This window comes from Diprion similis, chromosome 3 (assembly GCF_021155765.1).
Source record: "Diprion similis isolate iyDipSimi1 chromosome 3, iyDipSimi1.1, whole genome shotgun sequence".
Lineage (NCBI taxonomy): Eukaryota > Metazoa > Arthropoda > Insecta > Hymenoptera > Diprionidae > Diprion > Diprion similis.
The window spans coordinates 5772004-5797281 of NC_060107.1; the positions used below are offsets into that span (position 1 = coordinate 5772004).

Genomic DNA, 25278 nt, shown 5'->3' on the forward strand with positions numbered 1-25278 from the left:
TTTGATACATTTCTTTAGATCTTTTCGAGCGACCTTTTAATATTCGTATTAAAATTGCATACATTTTTTTTCTTTAATTTAGTAAGAAAGAATTGATAACAATACACCACGACCTCAATTAAAAATCAAACAAAATACTGAAATTACAATTTTTTTAATTTAATATTTTGACGATTTTTGACATTTCAAAAAATTTGGAGTGACCTCTTAAATTTTTTTTTTTTTAAGCTGTCCTTTAGAGTGGGCTCTTAAAACATCAAAAAGTAACATTTTTTCACACGAGACTAGAAAAAAAAAAAAAAAAAAAAAAATAGTCGGTTTTTTTGCGCCACCCTAGCGTATACGTATATCGCATATTAACGGAAAACAATTATCTCTTGGACCAGAGAGTCTTGTTTTATCTATCGTAAGCGGATTGGTGATAGATCATTATTGCTTTTTAATGTTCCTGTGCTCATAGCGGCTGATGATAAATATCGACTTTGCCATCATGAACCTTAGTCGAATTTATTATGAAGGTGTAAGTGAAATTGGACTAAAAAATCTCTCTACAAAAGCGAGTTTTTCTAATAAGATATGAAATCGTTATCTCAAGCGGAAAAAAAAAGAAATATGTAATTACGAAGAGCTCTTTAAGCAGAGTTTGTACTGTAGTTGAATAGCATTCCCCATTTCTCTCTCGACCTTTACTCTTATACTCTAATTTTGCCAAAGTCGTTCACCTTTCCTCCCGTAGTTGTTACTTTTAGCACTGCAACACGAATGAACGAACACGCGAAATCAGGTTCCTCAGATTAACATGGACCCTGAGATCTAAAAAAATTTTCTTCATATATTATTTTACAGCGTTAGATCCAACGTTTTGTCACTGCAAGACCTTGAATTCTCGCTTATCGTTAGCGTACGACTGTATTTGTTTGAACTGAAAGATCAAAAATCGCCACACAACTTTTCCTATCAAGACTTCCTGCGATACTGCGATCAATTTAGTATTCTTTATAATATTATTGATTACAAAAAATATAAGATTGTTGTATTTTCGAATTGCCTATAATATATTATTCTCTTCTTTGGATTCTCAGTTTTCATGGATACTATCTAATATATTCTGTAATTTCTTTAGTAAGAGAAGAAATATAATGAGAGATATAATATCAGGTCAACTTAACTAATAGCTTATTGACTACTTAAATACAGAATCCATGAAAACTGAAGCTCACTGTTCTGAATGGATTCATTGAAAGAGTCCTAATGTGTGTTTTATCACTGGAATGAACGTGTTGGTATATAATCCCTACACATTATATATACAGTGCAACAGTGTAATATCGGCAGCATTTGCCTTGTCGAGTAAAACTGATAGAGATAGGTAAAAGGATCTACGAGCCGAATCAGCCGATTAATTCTTACAGTAAATGATAACAAAAGCAAAGAATGTACATACGATGAGACCAACGCGTCTGTAAAGTGAAATCGATGAATTTAATCTTGGGCATAAATTCCCGTAGATGAAAGATCGGGATCGAAGATACATGAGTTGTTTCACGGGTTAGCCTCTGTTTAATTAGAAGTGCCAGTTCACACTATACATACAGATGCGCTATACTTCGATGACTGTGAAAGCCGATAGAGATAGATATATGTACGTATAATGCGAATACGTGTGCAGATCGAGGAACGTCTCAGTTTCTGACAGTCAAGAAGTGTTCCGTAGATCATATATCCCACACGAGTCGTGGGTGTTTCAATTAAGTATATTATTTTTTAATAATTTCTCAAGCTATATAACGTCATATTTTATACATTTTTTAATCTTCGTTGAATTTCGAACCGTCGCTGTTTTCGATTGTATAAAAAAAAGATGTGTGAAAAAATTAGAGATTTTTTTTTTTTTTTTTTTTTTCAATTTAAAGCCTATCTACGACCATCCAACGTTGAGATTCCAAAAAAAAAAAAAGAACCATTCAACGACCACCCTAAATTAAGCGACCACGACGTTGAGCAGGTAAAAAAATTTCTTCCCTGCAGTTAATGATCGGTAAAGATTTGCAGAGAGATGTTGGTAAGATGAAGCCCCTTGCGCGAGTGAATCTAGATAAGCATTACCAATTAAAGTGAGTTTGTAATTGGCAGACTTGATTCCCATCGAGGAATCGAGGTGAAGGTATAAGTTTCCAGGCTTCCGCGCTCCGGGTTGTATTATATAAGGTAAAATTGTTCCTCCTCAAAGTTTTGGCGGAAGAGAGAAGGATGGAAGGGCAGAAAGGAGGGAGGGAGGGAGGGAGTGGCAAGGAGGGTACCTACGGAATAGCTGGAGCGATTTGAATGATCGGTGAGCGATGCCATGGTAACTATGGACAACAAGCTGTCAGATGATAGGTAAAGTTTTGATCAATAACAGGTGACTACTAGAGTTGAGTTGAGTCGAGTCGAGTCGACTCGAGTTCGGGTATTGTTGTTGCCGTAGTATAGTACTGGCACTCGTGTTCCTCCTTCGCCTAAATCATAGTATTGGCAAGCGATGTACAATATACTACATGCCGAGCACCACAATCCCTATGTGTTGTACTATAACAGGGCACAATACATCGGGCATATTAGTAGTGATGGTAACAGTAGTCCTTCTCGTCCTCCTCCTTCTCCTCCTCACCCTCCATCGCCACCTCCACCTTCTCCACGGCGATGGTGAGGTTTGAACCTAAGGAGGGCGGCAGAAAAGCGGGGTGGTTTACAGAAGGGTTGCTGGTCGCATTCAGTCAGTCGGCGTGTGCCAGCGGCCCAGGACGACTCCAGGTCGCCACCCGACCGGCCCGCCAAACAAACCGCGTGTTCCACCACCACCTGGAGGAGGTACGTGGACCGTGCGATTCGATGATTCATGAAACGCGAGGATAGCGAGGAGTCGGGAAATTGAGCGTTATATAATTACAGCCACGCGCTGCTCTGCAGAGGTAAAGTGGCCAAAGAGTTCCAGTCTTATTCTTCGTCTCGTATAACATGATTTCACCCCATGAAAAGCCACGATATTGCAGTTTGGTGGTGCCGTTTTTATCTTCACTATGATATTCACGTCACAAAATTAAATTGCAGCGTTGTTTTTTTTTATTTTATTAATTAAATGTCTTTATAATCATCATCATCATTATTATCATTATCGCGGTCACTTTAATGCAATATTTACACTGATTTTTTGGTAAACGTAGGGTGATTATCCACCTTGGTGTGTAAAATGTAGAAGAAAGGCGGGTAAAATGAGCCCCATGTACAATGAAATGGGATTGAAAAAAAACGTCGATAACGTTTGAAATGTATTTTTAGTTAAAAAAAAGTTGTCGAAATTGGTTTAACGTTATTCCACCCTTAAGGATCTCATTTTGCCCGCCTTTCCCCTATATAAGCACCGTAAAGGCCCTGATCAGTGAAAAAGCACAACATGATTCTTCCTAGCTGGTACCGCACGCGAAGTTCGAATAAAAAATCACAGACTGAACTACGACTGTTCTGTTTGGCAGGTAACGTCGGTCGGCGAATTTTTATAGCATAAAAATACAGGTATAGGTATAGGGTACAATACTATCCAGCGATTCGGGTATACAAATGAGGTAATAAATCACTAAAACCGTGTTAATTTTCGTCTGTGACAATATCGAGAGTTAAAGTCGTAACAACCACGCGCTAACCTATCCAAGTACAGTGCTTAACGCGTCACACAAGCTGCGCCCTTATATGAGTTCAATGAACTTGGTACGATATTCAGTAATGCATACACAAAAGATCCGGGGTAGGGTATAAAATCCAAGACCATAATAATTGGAAGTGAAGTGTCCCAACGAGAGTTCAAATAAGAGGCTCTAATCAAACAGCATTAAAACGTAGACATGCACAGAGTATTTTGTACGTAAGGATCGGGAGGGATTTAGTAAAATTTATAAAACGAGGGTGATTTTGCTTTCCCCATTTGGGCAGCAGTTTTTAGTTCATTGATAATGGCCATGTTATACCGATCCTAGAATGTCGAGTCTACGACGTCCTCCTGGTCCAGTGCGTCAGTTGTCGCTGCAGCAGCCTCCGCGACGTCAACAAGTACGACGTCAGCGATCGGCTGAGGACGACAACAAGCCACTGCAGGTGTTCGCGAATCCGATACGAAATCGGCTTCAGTGTCAAGATGGAAAGGTGGACCCGGGTCGTCCGAAGGTGCGGGTTGCGTGGGACGATGACAACCAGGAGTCGGTGGAGAACGGGGTGGCGGTTATCGCGAGGCAGATACCAGGGAAGCCGAGACCACCAACGGCGAGGACGAAGGTCACCACTCGTCCAGCGATAAGCGAAAAAGCCACGATTCTATACTCGAGACAAGAATTGGCCGAGAGGTTACGCCTCGCGTGGAAACAGCGAGAAGAGAACAGAGCCAACATCGATATATTCCTTGCCCAAAACGCCGTCGAATCAAACTGCGACTCAAGGCCATCGTCCTGCGCGACTTCCGCACCATCCTCGGGAATAAGAAGACGAGAACCGATCGCCGATCCGCGGACCAACAGGATAAGCTCTCGAGTGACGCCGAGCAGTGAAACAAGGATGTCATGCACATCCGTAACGATGACACCTGAGAAAGCGTCGCACCAAGAAGAAAACATCGTTGCAAGTTTAAAACCATCACCTAGTGTTCTGCAAGAATCGGAGAACGGATCAGTCATCACCGTGGCAAAAGTCCCGACGGATGCTCTTATGGAAAAGCTTGAAATATCCAAGGAAAGAGCATCTGATCAGGGTTCGATTCCTGTTCAGTCAACTTCCAATTCAGACACCATCGATGCAGTTGCGGTTTTTGTCGACGTCGAGGAGGGCAGGACCAGTCTTCCAGATGATGGCAAAATTTCAGCGAACCGAGAACTGCCGCAGAAGGATGGCGATGAGCATCAGGACGTGGTGGAGGGGGAGCTGAGAGACGATGGAGACGTGACGGTAGATGATGTGCCCTCTTCTTTTTGCGTTCCGAAGAAGACGGACCAAGACGCCGGTGGCGTCAAGGAGTCATTAACGTCATCGTCGACGATAAGCGCGAAGACTAAGCGAGCAAATTTTTCAAACAATACGCTTCACTTGCAAAGAATTTCGACGAACGGATCAGCAACAACAACAGCATCAATTACTCCTGGACAAAGTACAACAGAGCGGCGAGAAAGAAGTCAAGTCCCGACTCAGATCACTAGGGAGCATAATTACGGTGTTAGTGGTGTAATGTCAACGGTAGAAACGGGCCGAATGCGGCGAACAAATTCGGCACCACCGGTCCAGCATCGTCGACAATCATCTGGTGCCCAGAGCGCAGGACCAGGTGGTAGAACCCATGTCAGCATAGTAATCGACGCGCCGTCAATCGGGCCATCGTCTTCGTCATCGCAGGAAACGAAGGCAGAATTGGGGGCAGCGGCCGAAGCGCTGTTGAAAGGATCACCCTCAATTTCCAATCGGGCGATAAAATCAGCTCCGATAATAAAAAGGCGAGCGAAAAGCGGCAAGCGACGATCGGGCGGAAGTGGTGGAGGCAGGATAAGCGACGGGGGTGAAGAAGAGGCCCAGAATTCGGACGGTAAGTCCCGACGTTCTGGGGGACGAGGACGACCCTCGCTCCAGACGAAGGTCCCCGACGTTGTCACGATGGTGTCTCTCGTCAGTTCGGCCGACAGCGACAGCGACATCGACCAGAACTCACCGAGGGATGACAAGCTCATTCATGAGCTCAGAAGCAAGCTGCCAACCACACCCATCATTAAGACATCATCTACTGCAGGATGTCCGGCAATGGCTTCAACACTTCAAAGGAAACCCATCAAGTCAGGTGAAAAAAAATTGTAGAGTAAAAGTTTCGGGTATAAATTTCGAATCGTTAACCATTTGGAATTTTGACAATTGATCTATAACTGTCAATCTGCCCTTTGAAACTTCGAAACGTTGATCCGCGCCGAAAATCAACATTAGATAATTGAAATGTTGCTGAACTTTGGGTACCAAAATTGATCCTCGCGATCTATTGCTCCTTGCGATTTGGGGAGGTGTCGATTTAATAAGAAACACGCAAAGACGTTATTACATTGTTCACTTTCCATAATGGCACAGGGGTGTGGCAAAGTGCCGGCGGTAATAATTGGCCGGAGTTAATTAGACCCTAGATGACGACACGCAACCATCGCATTCCACCTTCTTCTTCGTTGACACACGACTTCGCGTAGTAATTATCATTCCTCTTGCGCCGCGTCCACATATATAATCCACGTGCACAAAAAATATTTGCAAATTTATACTTGTCACACTTATCTCACTAATCTTATCAGTTACAGTTCGTCATACACGCGCACAACTTAATCAGATCGTGTGATTTACTCAAAAGACTCGGGATGTATTCGAAAGAAATCTTCGACAGTATAACAAGCGGTGTACACGGAAAAGTTGTGGATCGAAAGAGCCGCGATAAATGTATTATATATATATATATATTATATATATATATATATATAATAGGTACAGTTATTAACAGATTCCATCAACCTGTCGTCCCTGACCCAATTTTTAACAAACGTTTTACAGAACCGTCAAACGCTAATAAACCGGTCACGAGATAAAAGTTTTCCGTACGTTATAACCGTCTATTGTATCCCTATAACAACTGCAGTTTGATGGGCACGACGTGACGGGCAGAGAGCTTTTCCTTTTCATAAGAGGAAGAAAGGAGAAGAAAATTATCGCGAATAATTTCATGAGTGACTATAGCGATGACTGAATCAAGGGGGGGAGGGGGCAAGAATTAACGATGGAACAAATTTCGCGCTACAGACTCGCAATCAGTACACTATCTGCGATTTAACTACATGTGTACACACGTACCTGTATGATATGTAACAGCTTCAAGTTAATATTAAAATCGATGCGCATAACAATTTTCACCGTGCGTCAATCAGGCACATCCATCAATGCCGCGGTGCAGTTCGTACAAGTGAAAGTTAGTTAGTTAAATAGTTTCGTTTCCAACCGAATCACGTATAAGGTTTGAAGCGGACCGAATAAGGCACCATACATAGATAAGGATATATGGAGGGGATGTAGAAAAGGATTCAATTCTTTTGTTGAAATCCTCGAAAGGATTGAAATCTTTTGTCGATATTGAAACTTTATCGCAACGTCGATTGCGGTTTAAAACCAGGAGAAAATGTAATCGTATCACGTTACGTAGCTCGAGATCTTACAGGATGTACTTAAAAATAAATTGCAGATCAACGCATCACGCGATACACATCAAGATTAAAGTTTTCAAGCCTTTGAGTCATAGTGCTAAGTATATTCTTACCACCTATTTTATATCCATTTTTTTTATATTCAGAGAACGTTTCAGAATATTTCTTTGCGGTTTTATTGCTATTATTGTTAGAAACAAGTTGATTGAAAAAAATCGTGAAAATTGATGGAATAATTCATTTAATTGGAGCAGGTTTGTCAAGCTGTTGCATCTTCTTCAAACAATAACTGCAACTAAGTTGCTCATCGATTTTTTAGTACATAAAAATGCTTGCTAGATTCTCTTTTTACCGGCAACGCAGTGCATACAGTAAGAAAATAGTAATAAGTATGAATTCATGGGTATTTCAGCTGTGATCGATCGGACGCGATAATTATATTTGAAAATAGATGACGCGTTTACACGGATACACGAATATTATCTTATATTGTTGAACGAATTGTCCGTTAATTTGATTTTATAGCAGAGGGTTCCCTGCTGCGAAATGATGTACAAGGAGTCCTCCTTTCAGCATTTGTAGTTGACGGGGATGCTCGACGTGCATGTTGCGTCGGATTTTGCCTGTCGATAAATCCGTGATACCATCGCAATTCAATTATGATATAACAATGAACGAATATCGATAAAACGCGAAACACTAGCAGTTTCATCGAAAGAATCTGAAGTACGATCGTCAAATTTTATAAGAGCAAATCCAAAAATTTATAAATAGCGGAATATTCCCGAAACGATTTCCAAGTTTGAAAATAAGAACAATCAAACCCAAGATCCAAAGCCCTGAATTGAAAGGTGTTTAATTGATATTTTCCCCGGATGCAGTGTCCTTTCAACAGGAATCGTTCGACTTTGAAAGGGACGAAAACCCGAAGGACGAACGGAAGTGGGGAGTGGTCGGAGTATTCGGACAGCAAAAATTTCCGGTCGTATGCCGAAGCGGAGGAAGTGCTCTTCCAACACCGGAAGAAGCGACGAGTTGGAAATCCGACGACACTCCGGCGCTCTCGACGACCGCGAGAAACGAATTCAATGATCCTGAGGACGCTTTCATCGCCCCGGTAACCGATCGGGAAAAAAGATGTCTGGCTGTTCCGATCGGAGATCCGATTCGCGACAAGAAACGGAGGCTTCTGCGGACGAAAAGCACGCCGCAGCATCCCTGGTGAGTTTTTATTTATATATCTAGAGAATATTGTTAAATTTACTAAATATGGCGACGAAAGAGGGGTGGGTTTCGAGTTGAAAATCCGAATTTGAGAAGTGTTTGAAAATTTTTAAAAGCGCGGAACTTGGGAGTAAAGAAAACAAACTTCGACGAAACAACAAAGTTTCTAATGATCGGATATCCGACGTCTCAAGTTTGATTTCTTGACTTTAAGTTTCGTCACCACAAAATTCGGAATTTGGCGCTTTCGCAGGATTTCAATTTCAGAATTTCAACCCCACGCGACCAAACATAGCGAAAGAAATGTTGTGTTCTTTCAAATAAATGTGTCTTCCCTTGATAACAAAAATTATTAATCTGTCCTCTACTTTGGTGGCGTGAAAAAATAATGTTTCTTTGTTTTGAAAAAATACTTATTTCGCAATATCGGATCGACATACATATTTGTTAACTTGAACAAATCCTTTCTCTGTGCCCAGTTCTAACACCGTAATTTTACTTTCCTTTTATCAAACCTTTTCCTGGGCTAAACTTCGGTCAATTTATACATATATATATATCTTAGAAAATATTTGCGAATCGGAGTACATTGAATACTCGACGATTAAGAAGAGCAGCAAAAAAACAAGAACAAGAAAAAATAGGGGATGGTGCTGGGTCGAAACTGGCTCCTGGAAATCGTATGCAAATAATTCGGCGCCGAGGATCGAGGTGGTACAAGCGTATAATAAATCTGCGAAATAGAATAAGAATAAGGGATAAGGATAATTCTGTGGCCTCGTTTATATTCATTCTATCGTTGTTTTAAAATCGCGAAGGTATCACGAAGTCCGCGATTCCCGGCCTTCTTATTATACATACTCAGATCTGCATGATAGGTTCGATTCGTTCTGATTTACGAGGACTGCGAGCCAAAAATGGAACGCTTCACCGACTCGTGTTACTCCTGCAGGTGGGTGTAAGTATACATGTAGTATATATATATATATATATATATATATATATATACCTCTACCATCCGCCAAGCAGAAGATAATATCTTTGGATTAAGTATAGCTGATATCTTTGTATAAGCTAACCGCTATGTTACACATCCTGCAGGAAAAGTAAGGATCTTTAATTCGGCTTGGAATCACAAATCTGCACGCCAGGTTTATGAGCGAAAATAATAATAGTAACATCGAAATATTAATATATTATTATCCGCATATTTGAAATCAACTTTCGGACAGATTTTCATTAAATTTTCTTTCTAAAAACCTGTGTAATAGTATATAAAGTTTAGTTTTTCAATGTGGAAATAACTATAATTTTTTCATCCCGCAACCTTTGAAAAAGAATCTATTTTCACGTGGACAAAAACTTCGATTACAGTTTTTTGTCTTTTTTTTTTTACACTCTTTTCTGACGCTTTCACCTTCTTTTTTTTCTTCCTTATTTTTCGCCCAATTTTTTGACGGACGTTTAACAAGTTACTTATGAATTGTTTGCTCTTTTCAATCCGATTATGACCCAAGTTTAGTCAATCATTAATCACTCTACATAGGTACATCGTTAATCTCTAAAAGATATGTATATGCAAGCACATATATATATATATATATATATATATATACATATGTGCGTGTTTATTTATGTATACGTATATGTGCCCATGTAGGCATAACTGCTTTATCATTTTTCGCAATTATTACTCATCGGCAACAGAAATAGATTACAAGCATATTACTGTGCGATCGAACATCCTTTACAAACTTATAAACGAAAGTTAGTTACAACTTACATCCTCCAAAGAGATACGGGAACAAATGTGAGCCAGTTGATAGCTTGTATTACATATACATATAATTACATAATGAATGACAGAGCTAGTGACCTGGCGTAAAACCTCTCACAAAACTTTATAACTCTGAGCAACTATATGTTTCTCCTTTCACTTCGCGTATTGCCATTCTCACAATTTAACAACAACAACAACCGTATTGATAACGATGATGATTATAAATTTTTAAAATCATTGGGTTAATCAATATCTTGATCTATATCTTTCAATGACACGTGATTTCTGTTAAACTGTAATTGATTCAACATTCAAGATAACACATTTTCGCAATGATAGTTTAATAAAATATAAAAAAAAAAAAAAAAAATCTACACTTTACAATCTGCAGCGGCGAAAGAGTGGATAAGAAATCGCTTTTATTTACTGTCAATCATATGTATTATATGTGTACCTATATAATGTACTTGGGGTGAAATGATCGACGTTAAGCGCTACGCAACACAAATAATAGATCTGTGTGTGTGTGTGTCTAACATGTATTGCAGATGTCTGAGACTGGAAAGATGGGACAGGTGTATACCTACAGGGATATTGTAAAAGAACGACAATGGTTATTCAGTTTCGTAAGTGGAACTGGGACAATCGATTAAATACATTCCGTAGCTCCGGTTGATCCCGATGTATTTAGTCTACTGTATACATAACTTATACATGTATACATAGAATTATGAGGAGCATGATAAGAGGAGAAAATAATTATTGTCTGCAGATTCGTCCCGGGAATGGGATAGTTATTTTTGACGATCATTGGTATTGGCAGCGATTTTCATCATTCTTATTTTTCGTTTTTAGTGCTCCTGACGAGAGACTTTTGAACTCTCCGGTTACACCTTCCACGGAGAATTCGACTTTGAGAACGATTAGAGATCACGAGGTTGCAATTGATAAGACGACCGCTTTTTCAGCCGCGAGTAACGAACTTCCGGTGTCTAAGGTGAGTTTCGATGGAAATTTATTTTCCTGAAAATGGTGTGTCTGTTTGATAAGACTGATATCGATGAAGAAAAAGAAAAACGAATATGAGTTCAAAAGTCGGCCGTTTCCGTTTTCAAATCATCATTGGATAATAATTTATCGAACAACTAAGACCCAAAATCTAAAAATCCTTGTTGTCAAAAATCACTTCGCTATTTTCTTTGTTCTTGAAAAATTAAACTGCCGTTAAAATCGTGGATATTTCTTCTTGCCAATCGTTTATGAGGTAAATTTAAGCGATACCTAATAAAGAGTGTTGAAGTATGCATAAAACATGCCGCTAATAAAATTCTGGCAGCTTTGTTTAAACATATAACAACACACACCGGTTATAAATATCTACATATTGCTTATCTGGTGGGTAATTCTTGAAATGTAATTGATTAACGGTATTCGTGTAATTTTTTTTCATCTCAATTACGATATCAGACCGAAACAAGGAGCGAAATACTGGGAACAGAAACAAATCCAGAGACTAAAGCGACGTCTTCTTTCTCTGAGCCGCAATTTCAAACGAGGAAAGAACGCGAATGCTGGCATTTGTATAGAAGGATGTGCGATAAAGGAGTTTACGTATCGTTCGACACTGTTCTCAGGTTGGTAGCAATCACACAATTACATGATTATCATGACCAAAAGCGCAAATTGCATTTCTAATCCGTTTGGAAAAAAAAAATTTCCTGCTCACTTCACTATGTTAACAGGATACAGTATAAAACTATAGATAAGATAAGTCTCGGCGGTTTGACGAGTGAGACATACTCGCAACTGTAATTTATTTGCCATTCAATATGCCGGTTGTCTCTGATGTATGTACATAGCCGTCAAATTGACAGGCTGGTCAAAATATTATCGAAAGTACAAAAATTATATCAAGCTGAGAAACGATCACCAAGTTACCGATGTGTAAATTGCTATCGAAATAGCTTCCCCTTCGTTTCGTTGGGCAGATTTTCAATATAACTTTCGATTATACACGTATTTTTCTACATGCATGTGGAGACTAAAACTGTTTTAGTCGAATTCAATTCGTCAAATTTCAGTTTCACCTTGTGAACTGAACGTTATATTTCATCAGTTTATTCTTTCTTTGGTTCGACAATTTTTCCAACAGACTGTACACTCGATACCGGCTACGCAGCTTGAGCCTGAACCCTTACTTTGTATGTTTCAGAGGCATGCTAACACCAACGGAATACCGGTTGCGGCAAAAGGAAGCATCGCCATCTGACTGCTGACGTGGCCAGAGTTAATTTGGCACGCGAAATTGGCAATGGGAAAAACAAAAGCGGTGTAAAAATTGCCGGAAAAAATCCATTGACAAAAATAATAAAAATAACACACGTACCAAAGTAGATACCGATACGTAAGATTTGCAATTTGTGTACGCCGCGACGCTCGTTATTACGCGCAGCGAGAGAATTTAAAAAAAAAAAAAAAAAAAAGACACACACACACACACAATATAACTGCAGTATTAAATCGTAAAGAATGATATTTTTTTTTCTTTCATAAATCAAAGAATAGAAACTTGATTTTTCAACGGTCAGGATAGAGGAAAGTAAGTATCTTTGTGCGCATGATGATGCAGTGGACTAATAATTTCACGATTTTTGTGTCGTACATACAACGTGTTTTAACAATGCGTATAATTATGAAAATTCACGTAGTAGAACCGTGCGATTTCACTTCTTAGATCATTTTTTTTTTTTTTTTTTTTTGTGGTATAATAAATCAAACGCTTCGTCATATATACATAAATTATATATTAACTTGAAATGTCGAAGCCTAAGAATTTTCGAGTGTGGTAAAACTCGTTGGGCGCGCTGAAAGTGGATAATTTGAAAATGAAAAGAGATTGAGGTAAAGAAAAAAAGCAATCCAATTGATAATTAGCGGTAACGAGCTTTTGTTAAAAACTGCCTATTTTTAGACCGTGCGTACGTAGGTATGTACATATATACATATATATACAACACTGTAGAAGTGTAGAGACTGTTGTTACTAATATATTATATTATTATATAATATAGATTATATATATGGTAGCTGTATAACAATTTGCCAAGAATTTTTTCATTCATTTAAAAGAAAGAAAGAAAAACTGAGAATTACATTCTATGATACCCGAACCTAGTATTATACTATATATTATACGTGTCTTCATTATTATTCTTATTATTATTATTATTTGTATAAAGGTTTTTACCACTCGACTCATTTTGTAATCGAACTATCGCCTTGCTCAATAAAACAGTTGACTCGTTGTTACCATACGATTTTTAATCCCTATCACGCATTACATCGGTATACTAATAGTTACAAATTTACCGGGATGTTATCTCGAAAATAAATATCAACCGAAAGACATTGGGTTCGTTACTTATTTGATTATATGTGGATTATATGAAATATCGAGCTCGATGTTGTCAGCATTCATACCAGTATTGCCCAATTATTTCGCGTGAATTTCTAATTAACGAATCATCACTTATGAAGATTTCAGGATGAAATGTGAGAGTTAGAAAAAGTTTCAATGCCAAACGATCTATTAGTACCCAAGTCTGAAAACTTATAAGGGAAAACTGTAATACCGGTAGTCGATAAGACTATGAAATCCTACATTATCAACAATCAAAGATGGGAAATTCAGAAGTTACCGACAGAGAACGGTTATTGTTTGGATATTTTCTACTCTAAATTTTAATGCAGTTTACGTTAGGTTTATGTATGTTGATAAACGCAGCGAATGGAAGGGCGGAGAAAGAAGAGGGGGGGTAATTGTAAGTGGTGGTTTAGTTTTAAGAAAAATGTAAATGTCACAATCCGAGAGATATTTTAAATTCATTGCAATGGCACGATGACACGTGCTGAAGTGTATTCGTCATGTTTTTTTGCTGCTTTCACATCGAATCAATCATGTCAAATTTGGGAAAATATGGAAATAAAGTTCAAGTCGACTACAAAGCTCGCCTCGAACACAAATTGTATCTGGTAAGTGTCGATTTTTCCTTTCATTAGCATTTCTACATTCATGCAATAGTATTTATACATTTCGAAATTGAAAACAACGATCAGCTAGCTATTATTTTCGAACAAAAGGCATCACGATTTTCGATATTGCGCGCTAATTTTTACCATTCCATAATAAAAGTATGTGAATAAATGTAACACAGAACATGTAGAAATTAATGACACATATCTCATCAACCGTCGACAACAAACCTATGACTCATGATGTAATTGATTTGTTTATTTAGATGTTGAAAAGAGTGAATGCAAGGAAAAAGGAGAGATTATGCAACTTACATTTAAAAAAAAAAATTACCGACTTGTGTAAGGTTTGTTTAATGTTCTTTTTTCAGGCCCGAGAAAATCCAGAGCCCGTATTTGATATATCGGAATGCGCGCTGAAGAGTGTTCCGTCTGGTATATATTCCCTGTGTAAAGTATTTAGAAAGAAAGTTCTATGGATGCAATGCAACAAGTTAAGTTCGCTCTCAGGAGGTGGTGCCTTAAGCGATCTATCGCTTCTCACAGTATTGGATCTACACGACAATTGCTTCACTTTTTTACCGGGTGATATAGCTTACCTTACATCGCTCAAGGTAATCTAAAACAATTCGCAAAATGCGCTTGCGACCTGCTTCACTGATTCATTGAAATGCAGATTCAGTTACATTGCGAACATTTTTTTTCTCAACTCGGATTATTTGATCGCTGCGCCTGAAATTGATTCGAGCAAGCTTGATCAAAAATTCCAGTTGCCAAAATAAAACCAAGTAAAATTAAGTTAGTTAAGAATTGCACTGATTGCTATTAGAATTTGTTTAGATCAAGCTTAGTCGCTCGAAGATTTCAGGTACATAAAAAAATTCAGCGATATGAATAGATGTTCAAGCTTTCTAAGAATCGTTTATTGCTAAAACTTTGATGATATTTTTTCCCAACACAGCGAATCCTAAAGAAAACGTGATTCTGCTCTGAGTAAAAAAATTTTTAAAAAATTAGAATTATAGTTTCTTCGTGAATAAAAAATATAAATTTAGATATAGGCTTCTTTTTACAATAATTATAAAGTCCATTTATTGAAGAAAAAACTACAACTCATTATGAATTTTATGAAAACAATGACAGAAATAACTTTCCCAAAAGCCTATATCTTTATGAGTGTCATAAACGATTTTTCATCATCTGAATAAATATCGTATGTATTCAATTTATCAAAATTAATTCCTAGTAGTCCTTTCAATGAGACATCAATAATATCACTATCAAATGTGGATACTCCATAACTATACCGGATGAATGTAAATTGATGATTATATTTTTGCTTGCAGGAACTGTACCTACAAAATAACGCGATCAGGAAGCTACCGATTGAAATACTCAATCTAACAAATTTATCAGTTCTTAATGTTGCCCAGAATAATTTGAAACAATTACCGGAATCAATGGGAGAGCTACGCCAGCTCACTGTGCTCGACATAAGCCATAACAAACACCTTGATAAGCTACCTAAATCATTAGGTTACTCGCAGTTGTTATCAGAGATAAAAATTGAAGGACTGAGACTTTCTTACCCACCACAGGACGTAATCTCTGGTGGCGTTGTTGTGATAGTTGCTTTTTTGGCTAGAGAATCCGGGGTTGAATACGCCCCAGAAAATAGTATCCAAACAACGGACACCACTCGAAATTCAAGCTCTGAAAATAGACAAATGAGTTATCAGAATATAGACAATGATATTCAGGTTCAACTTATTGATATTTTTCATCAATAGATCTATGTTGTAACCACTACATCACCATAGTTAATCATTTTATAATTTTCCATTTTTAGGCGACGTTAATGAAGTTAGAAAAAAACAAGGCATGTTTTTATGTTATTCGTAAGCTTCGTTTATTTTTCATTATCACGTTATCATCATAGCTTAACACACATTGTAGTTTCCAAATTATTGTTCAATGTTCATACATAGTCAGTTAATATTCACTCATAAGTAACTATGCCAATTTTTATATTTTTTTTATATTTAGAAACCCAAGCTGAATCTTTGAAAATAGTCGTGGAACAGATCTAAGAACGTTATCACTTGTGAAAATTTTAATTTACCAATTTCAACGATCAATTCATACGCTATTCATTCTGCGTTCGTTTCTTCATTACACACTTTTTGCTTCTGTTTGGATATAGTAATGCGATTAGCATTTCGTTTTCTGTGCAATCTCAATTTGGTTTCCAAAATTAGCTTGATTCAAAATATGGATTTACTCAACTAACGATATGTATTTAATTCAGGAACACCGACAAAACGCGCTTTTAGAAGTGGAGAAAAATATTCGCGAGCAACAAAAATATGAGCACAAATTGCAGTCCTCAATCAAAGCTCACAGAGAAAAGGTGAGAAAAACTTGTTGAAATTCAATTTTCATTTCATTTAATACTACGAATTCAAAGCTTCTGGAGGATTTGGCGTTGCAACAAACACAATTGGAACAAGAAATCGAAAAGGTTCAACAGGAAAGAGACCATGATCGGGCACGCTTGCTATCTTATATCTGTAATGGTAAAGTACTGGTTATTTACAACTGCGTATGAGAAACATAAAAAAACTAGAGAGAAGAAAACACTCATCGTCCAATGATATTTCAGCTGAAAAAGAAGCTGACAATGTGATCAAGGAATTTCTGCATCATAGCGAAGAAGAGAGACAAAGCCAGGCAGAGCTTTTGGATAAAGAAAAACTTGAAGAAGTTCAATTACTGGCAGCAAGTCATTCGGCACAATTCAATCTGCGTACAAAAGACACCCTCAGTAAGTTAAAAAAATTTTGTTACAACAGTACTGATACATTTTAACGTGAAATAAAATTCCTACATGTATATCGTTTTTACAGGCGCCATGGAAGAGTTGCTAGGACAGGAACTGCTAACTGAACAAAAACTTGAAGAGTATACCAAATTCCGTGATTATACCGCCCAATCTTTACTGAGCTTGTAAGCATTGAAAGAAAAAACCGAACATTTTTAGACTGTCTAATTTCATAGGACTATTAATTTCTAAATTTTATTGTAGAGAAGTAAGGAACAATGATCACCTAACGCGGATAGTACAAGATCAGGAAAGAACAAGGCAAGATTTAGTAATAAGTCTGAGAAAAGATGAAGCACTACAAAAGGCTGCTGTCACTGCGTTACTTGAACGTAGTGATACACGTTCCTGGAGTATAGTGCAACAAGTGAATCTGGTTCAAGCACAGCTTGCGAATCTCACCGCCATAGAGTTGGAGAAACGAAAATTGGAAACAAACCAGCAGATTGTAAGAAATTCAATTACTGCAATGATCTGTAAAAATTTATCTAGATTATTGCAACTACTGTGACATATAAAGGCAAATATCCAATTGATCATATTCGAAACTTTCGCTTTCAGAATGATATCGCTGACAAAAGGGTGACCCTAAGCATCATTCTCATGGACTTATTACAGCAGCAAGAAAAACGAAGAGAACAGCTAATAGAAACCATTAATCAAATAGCGCAACAACAACATACAGATGTGAGTAATATCTTTCATATCTTCTTCCAGATTTGAAGCGCTTCAAGTTTCAAGGATAGATTTGTACGGTCATTGTGGGATCGAGAAAAAGTAATTGAACATTTACGTTTTTACTATTAAAGAGTTCAAGAAGAGGTAGCCAATTCTGGCTAATGCAATATCAATCACTCATGGAAACCAGACCTCAAGGCTTACTGGAGACACTCGAGCCAATGTTAGTCAGACACTTAGCTATTGCGGGAGTGATGCATTGTCTGCCATTTTTGAGTACACTACAGTCACTTTTGCCACATATTACGCATGAGGTTCTAATAGAGGTAAAGACATAAAATTATCAAAGAAAATAGAAAATTATGAATCGAAATCAACTTCAAAAACTGAATCATTTGGTAATTATTCTTACACAGGTTGGAATCAAGAGCGCAAATGATCGAGCAGCAATCATATTAGCTACAGAGAATTATTTAGCTGAGAAAAAAATGAATGCGAGCGAGCATTTGCACGAGATTCCATCTGCTGTACCATCTGCGCCAGAAGACGAAGTTGGCACAAGTTCTAATGTGGTTAAAAACGAAGATTCACAGGGCATAAACACCACGGAATGTGTTATCTGCCTCGACATGGCTGTAAGTTTGATTATATTCAGTTTGAAAACCGGAAATTTAACATGTTCAGTTTTAATTTGACAATCTGTTTTACTGCATGTTTCAGTGTCAAGTAATTTTCTTGCCCTGCGGACATATGTGCTGTTGCACGGAATGTGCGAATAAAGTAGCAACGGAGTGTCCAATGTGTCGCAGTGTTGTTGAGCGTAGAATACGAGTTTTAACAACATGATCATTGCGGTATGTTCTAAAAAACTCGCACAGCATTTGAAGAATGTTTCAGATGGTTTAGTGTACTGCAAAGTTTGAAAGAAAAAAACAACCATGCCCCTGTTTTGTATAATGAAGACATAAGTATCGGTTAGTAAAAATATTCTATCTTTATTTTAGAATATTTAGTTTATGACTGTCCATTGTGTTATGGTTGATGCAAGTAGATCCTTGAACAAAATTTGTATACTTGCGTCACCGTACAGATTAGACTAATGTATGGAGCTCAAGAAAACACAATGTTTTCAAGAAAATCATTGCATTTTTGTCCAACATTTAACAATAGTATGAACTTCTGAAAAGCCAATGATAGGAATGCTTGAATAACATCTCGTTATTCTTACAGCTTCCTTTGTATACTGAAATAGCGACAGAATTGAATGTGCAAGACAAACAATTTTTATTATAAAAACCGTTGATAATTTTGATGGTGTTGTATATTTCTTTCTCAAGTTAAGTATCGAAAGATTGGACTAGTTTCACACAAAATCTATGATCCAAGTTCACGATCACTTATCGAAAATGCAAATCATAAATGTCTATGTATAATATTTATATACATTTGATATAGAATTTTTAATGTCTATTTGCTTGTAAAAAATTTTTATCAAAATTACATTTGTCGAAGAATGATATTAATGAATTTCAATGTCCTTAAAAGTTTTTAAATTACTGTTAAAATATTAATAGTAAAGCCAAGTATGTATACAATTACTAATGCAGGATATGAAAACGATCCGAAATCATTCTAAACTACGCGTAATAGTAAATTTTTGCTAAATAACATTAGGTGGTACTACTCTTTAAGAATGCCTAACTATTGGAAGGTGATGCTATATATATATATATATATACATCGCAGTTAACTTGGACGAAAAATTCTTTGATTACTAAAAATGATTAGAATTCGTTCATATTTAATGAACAGTGCTGATCAACGAAGGGCAGTTTGTGTAGTCAATAATTGTATGCTAGTCTTTCTTTGCCTGTTTTGTAAACATAAAGTGCCATATATACACACATACAATTAATTTTTACGTACAAGATATTATTGCGATGTGTTTACCTATGTACAGTAAGTAAACGGAACTGAGATATAAGCTAGGCATAAGATATAACTTTATAATAGAGTGAAGGGGAAAACACAAAGTAAACGAGTAATACAGAATGAAATATGAATTCGATAGGCATGTCTATAACTGATCACACTTGTTACTATTGTTAAAAAGAATATTAAACACTGTTCGTAGTGAAATGAAGAATTCCATTATTTTAACATATAATGTTTAAATTGTAGTAATTTTCTATATCGCACATTCTACGCTTGATTTAAAAATTCACAAAAAAAAAGAATAAGATTGCTAATCTTTCGTATTGTCATATGGAGCTTTAGAACGATTAGAGTATATGATGTTTTTTCCCTATAGCCTATACCTAAAATTACCGTAAGCTCGCAGGATTATTTAATTATCAATCTGATGATATTGAATAAAAAACAGTGACGTATAATATATATATATATATGTATATATATTACTATGTACTCATTAAGATACACACTTCTACGAACGATTTCTGCATAAATATGATGTAATCTATTTACTCTCACACCAATATTGTCTTATATACAATTAATAAAATTTTCTGAGACTGTTTGCATATTGTTTGTCATACAATTCAATAGCACAAACTATTATATTTGCGATACAGTTTAGAAAAGTAGATGTAGGGTGACTCGCTGAAGATTTCGTTAGAATATCATGCAGCACGTCCATCACGTGACACACTTTTACAAAACGTACTGCACAAATGATTTTGCAAAAGCGCAGGTGCTACATCATCGATTCAATATAATGTCAATTTGGAAAAAAAATCAAATAAATAAAAAAGAAAACCTGACCTACTCTAAGGGGAAAAAAAACGATCAAGATCTGAGTGAAAAAAAATAGATTCTTATATTATTCAATAGAAATAGTGATTTACACACAGTGATTTATACATATACTTAAGATAAAAATAGATGTATTAAATAGTGTGTGAATGTAAAAGATGCAAAAAAAAAAAAAAAACTAGAAACTAGTCGGCGTCTTCGCAAACGATTTCTTCCACTTCTTCGTCATCTTTTTTCTGTTGTTTTCTTTTCGTGGTAGCGTCCTTTTTTTCCTTCTGTGACTTTTTGAAATTTTCCAATGCTTCTTGGAGTGGTTCGAGGAACTGGTCAAACTCAATTTCTTCAATAGCTTGAATAACATCAGTACCACTGATAGTTTTTCTTTTTCCTTTTTTAGCTATTGTGTTGGCAGTCGATGTAATGTACAGTATAAAAATCGAAGCAGCTTTTGCTACCGCTGCACGTGCTTCTTTGCCAATATTGACTCCGTCCGGCAGAGATTCCTTAATTATTCTTGTTACGACTGCGTTGGGGAGATTTAAGTCTTCTAATCTCTCAGCCATCTATCGAGGTGAAGGGTTATTCGTTAATTCGTGAAGAAAGAATTCGCAAATTCTATTATCGTGAGATATTAAAACACATTTTACAACGGCGGAAAAGTTGTCGAAAAATCTGAGAGAAATTTCGAGGTTATAAAACTATGATGCCGAGGATTTAGACAACGCGGTGAACAAAAATTATGCACTTACCTTTAGCGTTTATGATTGAACAATTTTCAACGAAAGGAAAATAAAAAGTAGAATATCAATAAGTGATCGACGTTTCAATTGGGTCTCAATTTTCTTCGATATTTCAATCAGATTTTATAAGTAATTGTTTTATTACCGAGGGACGCGAGTGTGAATTTTAAAATTGAATATAAACATGTTCGTGTATTCGCTCTATAACTTTATAACCGGTAGAGTGGAGTTGTTTTTTTTTTTTTTTTTCAAGCTTGCAATCCTGAGACGCCATCTACAGAATTTTTCAGGAACCATAATTTTGTCCAATTTTCGTGACTCAAGAAATTTTCAAATTAGTTTAGGAACACACCCAGGGTTTCTGCTTCGCAGTACGGAATACGTCGTCTGCATTTCACGCAGTGAATTGATTTGACAGAAGCAAATTTGACAGTAATACTTTTGTGGAAAAACAAAGTGAATTTATAAACGTGAGCCAATATTTTGAGAAAAATGTCGAAAATGGAGGAAGGAATGGCCCACATTCGGCAGGCTGAAAAAAGGTGAGATGTTTTTCTTAGCACATCAATCCAAATCAGTAGAAATTTGATAATTTTCAACCCCTAACCAGTAAAAACGTACCGTTAATTTAGATCATAATAATTTATTCTTCTGTTTCCTTAGTTTAAAAACGTCTCTCCTAAAGTGGAGACCTGATTTTGAAATTGCTGCTGATGAATACTCTCATGCGGGTAAGTAGTGATATACTTGTGCGCTTCATTACTGTCAGTATTTTTAATACTCTCGTTCTATTCAACAGCCACCTGTTTTCGAAATGCAAAAGCTTTTCAACAGTGCAAGGAATGCCTGATGAAGGCTTCAGACTGTCACAAACAGAACAGATCGTATCCTTTTACACAATCATCAGTGTTATTCAAATATTCACGGTTTACTGTTTAATCAACGAATAATTTTTTACACAGTTTTCTCGTGTTGAAATAAAAAATTCTTGAATAAGTATAAATCATGCAGATGTTATGTCACAGTTTTCATCTCTTTCGATGAAATAATTTTTTCTTTGGTATATAGTTAAATCCTTAATTGGTTTCATAGATGGTTTCACGCTGCAAAGTAAGTATGGTTAATTGATTCGAAGATATAAGCGGACTTTAAAACTTGGAAAATGGTGCTTGGTTCGTAGAAACTGGGCACACGGTAGTTTTTCAAGTGGATGAAAAAAACCAAAACTAGAAATTTTCCCAAATACAGAATGATAAAAGCCATCGTATGAAAATCAGCAATTTTTCTCATTTCAAACAATTAGGTCAAATCTTATAATAATTTACTGAACATATTCGTGTTAATTTGATTGAGAACTAGATTAAATATCTTCGTATTCTCGGCCATGAATAATTTTATTCCCAAATTGTACCATATTGGTATAAAATAAATATTAATTTTCATAAATATGAAAGGCTGTACTTCTAAAAATCGAATGCATAAACATCTTCAAAATAGAAAAAGAAGTTCAGCATACAACTAGTGCTTTCATAACCCGAATAAAATGACTTAAAAACCCTGTGTAGGAGTATGGAACAGGCACTTCTGGTGTGCAAGGAATTAGGAAATTTAACCGAAGTACCAAAATTGGCACATTCCGCATGTTCGTTGTATCAACAACACGGCTCACCTGAATCAGGTGCTTCGGTACTGGATAAAGCAGCTAAATTATTGGAAGCTACTGAACCCGAACAGGCTCTAGAGCTGTACAAGCGCGCGGCTGATGTTGTCATGGTATGAAAAAAAGTTTCATAATGATAACTAGCCTGATAGTATTTTCCATCATTAAAGATTAAAAAATAATAATGCTGTAAAATGTTACAGAGTGAAGACAGTCCAAGACAAGCGGCTGAATACATGAGCAAAGTAGCTAGAATTCTAGTAAAACTAAAAATGTACGATCAAGCTGCAGACGCGGTCCGTAGGGAGATTGGAATGCATCAACAGATAGATCACACTCCGTCAGTAGGACGACTAGCGGTAGCACTAGTATTGGTTCAACTCGCCAGAGGCGATCAAGTCGCAGCCGAAAAGGCATTCAAAGAATGGGGAAACTATTGCGACGTGCCTGAGGCAAGTGGGCTATAGGAATTGTTAATTAAAGCGTGTAAAGGACGTACAATAATGAAACATGGGCTTGTTTTGCACAGGTACAAACTCTGGAAATGCTACTACAGGCCTACGACAATGAGGATGCAGATTCTGCTAGATCAGCGTTAAATAGTCCTTTCATCAAACATATGGATGTAGAATACGCCAAATTAGCACGAGGGCTTCCTCTGCCACAAGTAGAATACGCGGTTCCACCGGCTGGTGTGCGACCGAATGCAGCAGCTTCTTACATATCACCAAATGCTACCAAACTTACTAGCCAAGCGACGGTTGAGGCAGAAGTTAATCAGGTAATAGTCGCTGGACTTGAGTTACATTTTGCCAGTAGCTATTAAGAACAAATTTCAATGTTTTCATCTGAAGTAAGATTAATTACTATAAATTGCTAGTGACCACATATTCTTTTTTGCAACAGGAAGACAATGCTGCAGAAGCTGCTAGCGGACAAATTGGTCAAGGCGATCCAAAAGCAAATCCAGTTACACAACCAAAAGATAGTTCAACGAAGGAAGAAGAGCCGGAAGATGAATATGAAGGTGGACTTTGCTGATTTGTTAAATTTTGACTGACGCTGTTGTTTAGGTATCAGAATCCGTAGTAACATAAAGTAACTGTCGATAGGTGGTTATTGTTTGTTAATTATTAGCTACTCAATATCTTCCGCTTTACTCTGCATTTATATTTACGACTATCCAAATAGTGTATAAACTGTTGCAATCGCGTTTGCATCTATCACCTATCATTCAAATAGCATCAATGGTGCAATACTCATATACAGTGATAAATTTGTACAACGATATGTTGATTATTGTAGGTGCCTGGCAAAAATACAAATATTTCTGTCGCACATGTGATTTAAATAATATGCACATAAAAATTATGCAAATTATATTTCACAGCAAGTTTTTTCTCCACTATCCTTGAAATTTTCAAGCAAATGTTTCTCAATCAGCTGTAATAAATTTTTTTTATATTTATTTTGTTTAAATAGTTGTGATATATTGATAATGATGAATTGCAAACTTTCATCCATGATCAGCGAGATATTTAAATATTCGTATCACATGAGAATGAAAACATAGTTGAAGATTTTTACTATGCAAGATATTAAAAAATCTTGATATTTATCTATATTTATGCCAATCAAAGGATTTGATTAGGAACAGTTTTGCCTTAGTGACGAATTATTATAACCTTATGAAGATGAGAAGATTAATGAAACATAGTAATAATAGAGTGAAACTAGTATGTATCGCTTTAATTTATTTAAGTATACTGTATGATAAGTAATGTTTGATTTTTAATCGTAAAACAATCGATGTATGTCACATAACAATCTCTAATCAGGACAAAGTAAATAAAATCAAGCTATCGAGAATGGTGTAAATATATTTACCCAACTTTGCGTTAAATTCAAATTTTAATACTCTGTCAATAGGTTACGTTTCAGTCGTCACACGCGGTGTGACACAGTTGCACACACGTTATGCGGATGTAAACATGCTGAGATTTGAAAATTACTCACCCGTTGTTGCTGTGAAAAGTTTGATGACATTAGCTAGTCAAATTACACGTTCTTCAAGTTTTACTGCCGTATCACTTTATCACCGTTCTGTTCATTTATCCACAATTGCACAATCAGATGTCAGAAAATTGTTTAGAATTCATCACAAACCGCGGGAACCCGTAAGTACCAAACCTCGTCTTTGACCTCACTACTACTCACTACGTAGTCCTTGTCTGTCTGTCGCACTGCCGTGCTCTCGAGCTGAACTATCATCT

At 36.7% G+C, this 25278-nt stretch overlaps 5 protein-coding genes across 7 annotated transcripts in view; 3 read left to right on the forward strand and 2 right to left on the reverse strand.

The window, feature by feature from the left end:
* LOC124404748 (uncharacterized protein C1orf112 homolog) overlaps window positions 1–25210 on the reverse strand; it is a 31627-nt gene extending 6417 nt beyond the window's left edge. Inside the window, exon 1 of the mRNA XM_046879090.1 lies at window positions 25022–25210. The gene's annotated coding sequence lies outside the window, so the exon portion shown is untranslated. The remainder of the gene's footprint in view (window positions 1–25021) is intronic.
* On the forward strand, window positions 4012–12521 carry LOC124404651. Its single transcript, XM_046878985.1, has 5 exons — window positions 4012–5845; window positions 8117–8456; window positions 11095–11236; window positions 11707–11873; window positions 12452–12521. Exons 1-5 carry the CDS (start codon window positions 4012–4014, stop codon window positions 12513–12515), a joined length of 2547 nt encoding a protein of 848 aa, XP_046734941.1. The 3' UTR covers window positions 12516–12521.
* Window positions 14031–20369, forward strand: LOC124404752 (E3 ubiquitin-protein ligase LRSAM1-like). 2 transcript variants are annotated; one of them, XM_046879105.1, is made up of 13 exons: window positions 14031–14271; window positions 14643–14885; window positions 15618–16031; window positions 16121–16150; window positions 16580–16681; window positions 16739–16847; window positions 16934–17095; window positions 17178–17277; window positions 17357–17600; window positions 17714–17839; window positions 17962–18156; window positions 18247–18465; window positions 18551–20369. In XM_046879105.1, exons 1-13 carry the CDS (start codon window positions 14164–14166, stop codon window positions 18674–18676), a joined length of 2178 nt encoding a protein of 725 aa, XP_046735061.1. In that variant the 5' UTR covers window positions 14031–14163; the 3' UTR covers window positions 18677–20369. The 2 variants fall into 2 exon arrangements, with proteins under 2 accessions (XP_046735061.1, XP_046735062.1); XM_046879106.1 differs by lacking the exon at window positions 16121–16150 and having other exon boundaries at window positions 14032–14271.
* Window positions 20644–21563, reverse strand: LOC124404768 (DNA polymerase epsilon subunit 3). Its single transcript, XM_046879142.1, has 2 exons — window positions 21355–21563; window positions 20644–21168 (listed from the first exon to the last, which is right to left on the reverse strand). Exon 2 carries the CDS (start codon window positions 21166–21168, stop codon window positions 20791–20793), a length of 378 nt encoding a protein of 125 aa, XP_046735098.1. The 5' UTR covers window positions 21355–21563; the 3' UTR covers window positions 20644–20790.
* LOC124404760 (gamma-soluble NSF attachment protein-like) lies at window positions 21697–24864 on the forward strand. Of its 2 annotated transcripts, XM_046879129.1 has the most exons (8): window positions 21697–21887; window positions 22009–22076; window positions 22145–22229; window positions 22438–22455; window positions 22911–23118; window positions 23209–23457; window positions 23535–23786; window positions 23912–24864. In XM_046879129.1, exons 1-8 carry the CDS (start codon window positions 21838–21840, stop codon window positions 24044–24046), a joined length of 1065 nt encoding a protein of 354 aa, XP_046735085.1. In that variant the 5' UTR covers window positions 21697–21837; the 3' UTR covers window positions 24047–24864. The 2 variants fall into 2 exon arrangements, with proteins under 2 accessions (XP_046735085.1, XP_046735087.1); XM_046879131.1 differs by lacking the exons at window positions 22009–22076; window positions 22145–22229; window positions 22438–22455.
* Window positions 25211–25278: the final 68 nt, after the last annotated feature.

What these genes read in the sequence shown, in the direction of transcription:
- LOC124404752 (XM_046879105.1), top strand. Translation starts at nt 14,164, where the DNA reads ATGTTTTTTTGCTGCTTTCACATCGAATCAATCATGTCAAATTTGGGA. An exon ending in ATATAGACAATGATATTCAG is followed by an intron (nt 16,032 to 16,120) that starts GTTCAACTTATT and finishes TTCCATTTTTAG; the next exon opens with GCGACGTTAATGAAGTTAGA. An exon ending in GCGTACAAAAGACACCCTCA is followed by an intron (nt 17,096 to 17,177) that starts GTAAGTTAAAAA and finishes TCGTTTTTACAG; the next exon opens with GCGCCATGGAAGAGTTGCTA.
- LOC124404768 (XM_046879142.1), bottom strand. Translation starts at nt 21,168, where the DNA reads ATGGCTGAGAGATTAGAAGACTTAAATCTCCCCAACGCAGTCGTAACA.
- LOC124404760 (XM_046879129.1), top strand. Translation starts at nt 21,838, where the DNA reads ATGTCGAAAATGGAGGAAGGAATGGCCCACATTCGGCAGGCTGAAAAA. An exon ending in TGATGAATACTCTCATGCGG is followed by an intron (nt 22,077 to 22,144) that starts GTAAGTAGTGAT and finishes TCTATTCAACAG; the next exon opens with CCACCTGTTTTCGAAATGCA. An exon ending in TTGAGGCAGAAGTTAATCAG is followed by an intron (nt 23,787 to 23,911) that starts GTAATAGTCGCT and finishes TTTTTGCAACAG; the next exon opens with GAAGACAATGCTGCAGAAGC.
- LOC124404651 (XM_046878985.1), top strand. Translation starts at nt 4,012, where the DNA reads ATGTCGAGTCTACGACGTCCTCCTGGTCCAGTGCGTCAGTTGTCGCTG. An exon ending in AAGGAAACCCATCAAGTCAG is followed by an intron (nt 5,846 to 8,116) that starts GTGAAAAAAAAT and finishes CCCCGGATGCAG; the next exon opens with TGTCCTTTCAACAGGAATCG. An exon ending in ACGAACTTCCGGTGTCTAAG is followed by an intron (nt 11,237 to 11,706) that starts GTGAGTTTCGAT and finishes TTACGATATCAG; the next exon opens with ACCGAAACAAGGAGCGAAAT.